Below are 6350 nucleotides of genomic sequence, written 5' to 3'. Positions count from 1 at the left end.
GTGATGGAATAAAACTGAAAGAAACATTAATTATAAAATCCTCCATGGACAACTGAAAAATGAAACTCCAATCCTCCAAAACTTCAAGGTTATAACTTGGGAATCCACTGATGGACCCCTAACCAAAAGTTCAACTGAAACTGAAAATTGAAAATAGATAATGCTAGAAATATCGAGAGAAGTCCTACGTAATCAGATGAAGGTGAGGCTGTCTTCGACAAGCACGATCAAGCTCTAAAGTTGGAACCGTCCTGTACCTGAAAAGAATAATAAAGGAGTGGGTCAGACCCACGAGCAAGTTCTAATCTAACTGCAATCCATATAGTGACCCGATACGCAGATACACCGTAGACACCTCACAATATCTATCTAGTCCATACGTATAAATATATCCACACTAAGGGACATTCACCAGTCTATAATAGGGGTCTCAACCTGAATAGAAGGCAACATGCGAATACGCACCCAAAGGTGGGCATGAGTACCTAGACCTAACAGGGTACACCTCAACCTATTATATCCAGCTACGCATCCACTGCATATACGCACCCTAACCAACGAGTCTGAGACTCAAGCTCAACTCGTGGTACCATAAACATATATATAAAGTCCGTCCACATCCAGGGTAAGCAGTTCAACTATTTATTAAACTGACCTACAATAAACCAACTAGTTAGTCACTCCACTTATTCAGTTGATATGACTTAACTACCATCCGTTAATCCAGGAAGTCATCCAACTTGGTTACAGCTGATCTGACTTAGCCACAATTAGGATTCGATATCTTTCAATCCATTCCATTAATCCATTAGGTTAGGTTTATGCGTTTTGAGCTAAACCGTCCCTAGTATGTCACCGTCCCATACCGGTACATACCATCCTCCATATCCATGTAAATTACAACATATATAACAGTTCAATAATTTACAGACCAAAAACTACCATCCAAACAATTGCAGAAAACTATTTAAAGCTTCAGCAATTTAAATCCAATCATTTAACCATATAGTTGTAGGAGACGATTTTAACAAATCAACAACTAACATCCAGAGCATGCATAGACCAAATTTAATATGTCAGGGACTCCATCATGCATGTGAATAGGTTAAATAATCCTATTATTAACCAATAAATTGCTAAAACAATTCAGAAGATTGTTTAAATATTTCAGCAGTTTAAATCCAAGCATTAGCCATATAGTTGCAGTAAACAATTTAATAATTCCGCAACTAGCCTCCTAAGCATGCATAGATCAAAATTAATAATTAAATGACCCTATCATGCACTTGAATGCATTCTAAAACAAGTTTTATAAACACATTATGTTCCATTAAATTGCTTAATTTTAATTCAACAATTAATTCAATTCCATTTGTTAAGTGCCTTAATTTTTACACTGTTTGTCCCGACAACTTAAAATTAAACTTTACTCAATTTAGGGTCTTACTAACACTCAAAATTCATTCCTTGATCCCTCTGTAAAGTTCCAAATTCATTCAAACAGTCTCCATGCTCCAACAGTGAACATAGTATGTAGAAAATTAAAAAAAACATAAAATAAATCAAAAATACCAAGGGAGCCTTCGTCCCCGGTGCGTCGTTTCAGCTCTTGTGCTCCTTCTCCGGCTTATTCCTAACCCTCTATTAGTCTCTGAACTAATCTTAGGACTCGTAATTTAGTCTAGAAGCATTCCCCAAGATTGTTTACAATAGTTTTGAAAGCAATTACAGAGTTTAATCAGGCCATTTAAACTAGCGTTGTTGAAGAACGGCACTGAAACTAAATTGCAAGATCAGTTTTATCCCAACCCCTCTGTTCTTTCTCCAATTTAAATTTGAAGTCTTAATTTACGTCTAGTATCCAGTCAGACCTTGGTTGATTTCAGTAAGATTCAAAATAAAAATTAGAACAGTGGGACGTTATGCCAAAACAGAGTCAAGAAAACATACGCGCTATAATTATTTTGTAAATAAATTTTACACAGATAAAACGATCAAGCAAATCATATGTCAAACATGCATGGTTCAGTTTAAGGCCAATTAATCTCCTAGAGACTGTCTAGGTGCACAGAACACAAGCCAAAGGGAAGGAGAAAGAGAAGAACTTGCCTGTATAGTTTTATAAAAGAACCTTGACGCCGTTGTTCTAAGCTTTCCGGCAACCACTGACTACCTTCTAGCCTCCTCTGGTTCTGATCTAATCCACCAAACACCTCCCTTGGTCCTCTCTGTTATTCTCCTTGACAGACCGTTACGACGCTCTGTTCTCTCAACTTCTCTCTTTACTGTATACGGGAATATGGTGAATAGGGTTTTAGAAACCCTCGACAGACGTATACCCATATATTTATAGAGTTATACCCAAACCCTACATTAATTAGAGCCCTAACTAAATCCTAACCGGCCCATAGAACTTAATTAAATCCTGTGTCGGCTAAAGAAACTAAACCCTCAATTTTGAAAAATCGTTAATTAAAATACTTCCTAAATTACTTCCTAAATTAAAACCTTTAATAATCAATTAAATAAATAGAATGCAATTTAAACAAATAAATAGATACCAATTAAATACACGAATAATCAATTAAATAAATAGAATGCAATTTAAACAAAGAAATAGATACCAATTAAATACACGTCACACAGGTAAACAATTAAATAAAATAATTAAACCAAATAATCATGCAAAAATACAATAAAAATAATAAATAAATGCCGAGACTATCCTTTTAAAATTAGGGGTATTACATATATGGGATTGGATGCATACTTATAATTAATTCTAAGACATCAATTGTACCCTAAAATAAGTTATAAAAACTGTACAGTGACTCTGAACTTCGCCGGAGGCGAAGAAGACGAACAGGTTAGGGTATATGACTCTCAAATGAGGAGAGACGGCTCACCAAAAGAGGGAGTTGGCTCTATGGCTTGGAGAGCCGGCTCTACAAGGGGTAGAGCCGGCTCCACATGAAGTGGAGGCGGCTCCACCAAGGGGAGAGCTGGCTCCTTTGTTTTAGGAGGCGGCTCTATCCTATTTTCTTGGTTTTTCCGTGTTATGGGTTTGGTTTGGACAGTAGGGGTTGGTTCTAAGTGTTTCCAGATGCTGTGAATGAAGAATAGACCCGTTATAGACTTGTAAAAACTCTTAAAAAGCATGTTAATGCTAATATTTTAAAGCATGAAAAATTAGAAGGTTAAACAATAAACCTGTATGTGGGAAGTTGGATAATCAATTGAAACTGCTTACTGTTTTTCTAAAGCAATTTGGTTTCTTCGCATGATTTAATATTGTTAATCATGTCTCAGTTGTGTTATAAGCATATAGTTATTTATCTGGAAAAATAAGTATGCTTAGATGGAATTAATTGATGTTTATTTCTACTGTTTGTTTGCATCAATTATGGTACTGTTTGGAAGAGTTAAATGTGTAGTCTTACTTCATTTATATAAAAAACTAGAATAGGATTTCTAAATCTTATGTTGGATGTATAATTTTTCATACACATGTTAGACAATATTTATGCTAATTCTGGAGTATGGTTGATAAGTATCTATTACTATTTTGTCAACTTTGTTAATTGGAGGATTGTATATACCGGTATGGGACGGTGACATACTAGGTATGGACTAGTTCAAACACTAAGTCTTACTTAATTTGGATTAAGGTGCGGATTAACCATATAGGTTAAGTCCATCACCTACTTGTGTCATGTCAACAAAATAGTTGAATGACTTAATATGGTTTCAGGACGGATGATTATACATATATCAGACCACTATATAGATGGATGGTATTTTGTATTAAGAGGAGTACGGACTTTATATATTTATTATATGGTGCCATGGTATGAGCTTGAGTCTCAGGACCATGGTTAGGGCGCGTATATCGCCTAGGATGGATAACTGGATATAGGTGTTGTTCCCTGGTAGGTCTAGGTACACATGACCACATTATGTGCGATTTGCATGGTATCTCTACTCAGGCTGAGACTGACCTATTGGACTAGCGAACGTCCTATAGTGTGTATTATATATACATATGGACTACTCTAGATATTGTTGGGCTATCTAGGATGTATTTGCGTATCGGATTACTGTATGGATCGTAGTAGAATAGAACTTGCATGTGGGCCTGACCCACTCTCTTATTTTTCAGGTGTTCGTCAGTTCCAGGGTTAGAGCTTGGATGTACAGTGCAGATACAGACATTCATTCCTCCGACTACGTATGAATCCTTTCTATGTTTAGCTTTAGATTCTATTTCTGATATTTCAGTTTCTATTAGGATTTTAAATAAGGGGTCTACTGAATGGATTCCCGAGTTGTTAAACTTATAAAGTTTTGGAGTATTGGATTTTAATAATTTTAATTCGAGGATTTTTAATTTAGTTTCTTTCAGCTTAATTTTCATTTCTCAAATTTATTTTTATACTACATGTTCGTTTTTAAATATTAATTATTTGATATTCCCTCGGGTTTGGGCCTGGGCCTGATCAACCCGTGTCTCGGATCCGAGGGGTATCATATGAGATCCCTTCATCACCAATTCGGCCTAACTCTAGCCCTTTGATGGGGTTTGATGGCACAACGGTAGACCCCATTAGAGTAATTGATTTATCTATCACTGCTGCAAAAAGGACATTAAAGGAAAACTTTGTTTTGACTGAAATACATCATTCCTATAATCTTATTATGGGAAGAGGTTGGATCCACCGAATGAATGGAGTCCCGTCCACCTTTTATCAGGTGATGCGATGCTTGTCTCCAGACAGAAAAGAGGTTATTAACCTCTGGGGAGATCAAGTCGCTGCAAAAGAGTGCTACATGCTGACAGTGAATGAGGCAAAAAAGAGGATCAGGCAGTCCAAGCCAGATGTGACCCTCGAAGATATTCCCAAATAGCAATTACAGAGTCCTCTGCCTAAGTTCTTAGAAGTAGAGGAGGAAATTGAAGCTACAAAACGCGCCGAGGAATCTCTCGAAACAGTCGAAGTTATCCTCGGTGATCCCCGAAAAATCACTTATATAGGCTCTTCCCCCACAGCAGAAGAGAAGAGAGTATTAATTGATGTCATCCGAAGGAATGCAGACGCGTTTGTTTGGGATCATTCGGATATGCTGGGAGTCAGCCCCTCGATCTCGAGCCATAACTTGAAGGTGGATCCTTCTTTCAAGCCAGTTAAGCAAAGACATAGAAGGTTCGCTCCTGAGCGTAATTAGATCATTGCTGAAGAAGTAGGCAAGTTGCTTCAAGCAGGTTTCATTCGAGAAGTGCATTACCCACAATGGCTCTCGAACGTAGTAGTGGTTCAAAAGAAGAATGGAAAATTGAGGGTTTGTATAGATTTTACCAATCTCAACGAGGCTTGCCCTAAGGATAGTTTTCCATTTATTGTTACAAAGTCATGCCCTTCAGACTTAAAATGCTGGGGCAACTTACCAATGTCTCGTTAACAAGATCTTTGACGAGATGTTGAGAAAAACAGTCGAAGCCTACATCGATGACATAGTGATTAAAAGTGTAAAGAAGGAGGATCATCTTAAGCACTTCCAAGAAGTCTTTGACCCTTTGACAAAGTATAATATGAAGCTGAATCCATCCAAGTGTTCTTTTGCGGTCTCTTTAGGGCAATTCCTCAGCCATATTGTCAACTTGGAGGAATAGAAGTAAGCCTGGCTCAAGCTCAGGCCCTCATACAGAATCAGGAACCAAAAACTCACAGGGAAGTGCAGGTTCTGACCCGCCGAATCGCAGCTCTTAGCCGCTTTATATTCCGGTTGTCAGATAAGTGTAAGCCATTCTTTGATGCCATAAGATCGAAGAATAAGGATTTATAGGGACCTCAATAGCAGGAAGCACTTAATCGGTTAAAGTATTACATGGCTAAACTACCAATCTTATCTGTTCTGAAGCCCGGTGAAGCCCTCATCATGTACTTAGCAATCTTCAGTATAGCTACTCGTGCCGTACTAATCCGAGAAAAGGAAAGAATCAATACGTAGTCTTTTACACAAGTAAGACGATGACTGATGCTGAGACACGGTATAACAAAGCAGAGAAGATTACATTAGCCTCAGTATATGCGAAAAGAAAGCTTCGGCACCACTATTTCAAGTCTCACCAAATGGTCCTCACCAATTATCCTATGCAAACCATTCTTTCCAAGCCAGATCTGTCCAGAAGGATCACCAAATGGGCAATCGAACTTAGTTCCTTCAATATAGCTTATGAACTAAAGGTGTCACACAAGGGACATACACTGGCTGATTTCTTTTTAGAGTATGAAGAAAGCCTAAAGAACCCGAGTTTCTCGAACCACAATGGGAGCTTCAGGTAGATGGTTCCT

The 6350-nt window shown here is 37.7% G+C and overlaps 1 protein-coding gene across 1 annotated transcript; it reads left to right on the top strand.

The window, feature by feature from the left end:
- The first annotated feature begins 4572 nt into the window (after nt 1-4572).
- On the top strand, nt 4573-4905 carry LOC132280817 (uncharacterized). The gene has a single exon (XM_059782572.1). The coding sequence runs from the start codon at nt 4573-4575 to the stop codon at nt 4903-4905; it is 333 nt and encodes a 110-aa protein (XP_059638555.1).
- Nucleotides 4906-6350: the final 1445 nt, after the last annotated feature.

This window comes from Cornus florida, unplaced genomic scaffold (genome assembly GCF_030987335.1).
Source record: "Cornus florida cultivar Cherokee Brave unplaced genomic scaffold, ASM3098733v1 CherokeeBrave_3.0.0_Hap2_Chr11, whole genome shotgun sequence".
NCBI classification, from domain to species: Eukaryota; Viridiplantae; Streptophyta; class Magnoliopsida; order Cornales; family Cornaceae; genus Cornus; species Cornus florida.
The sequence above is the reverse complement of the archived record's forward strand: the minus strand, read 5'-3'. Positions and strand labels throughout refer to the sequence as shown.

What these genes read in the sequence shown, in the direction of transcription:
- LOC132280817 (XM_059782572.1), top strand. Translation starts at nt 4,573, where the DNA reads ATGGGGTTTGATGGCACAACGGTAGACCCCATTAGAGTAATTGATTTA.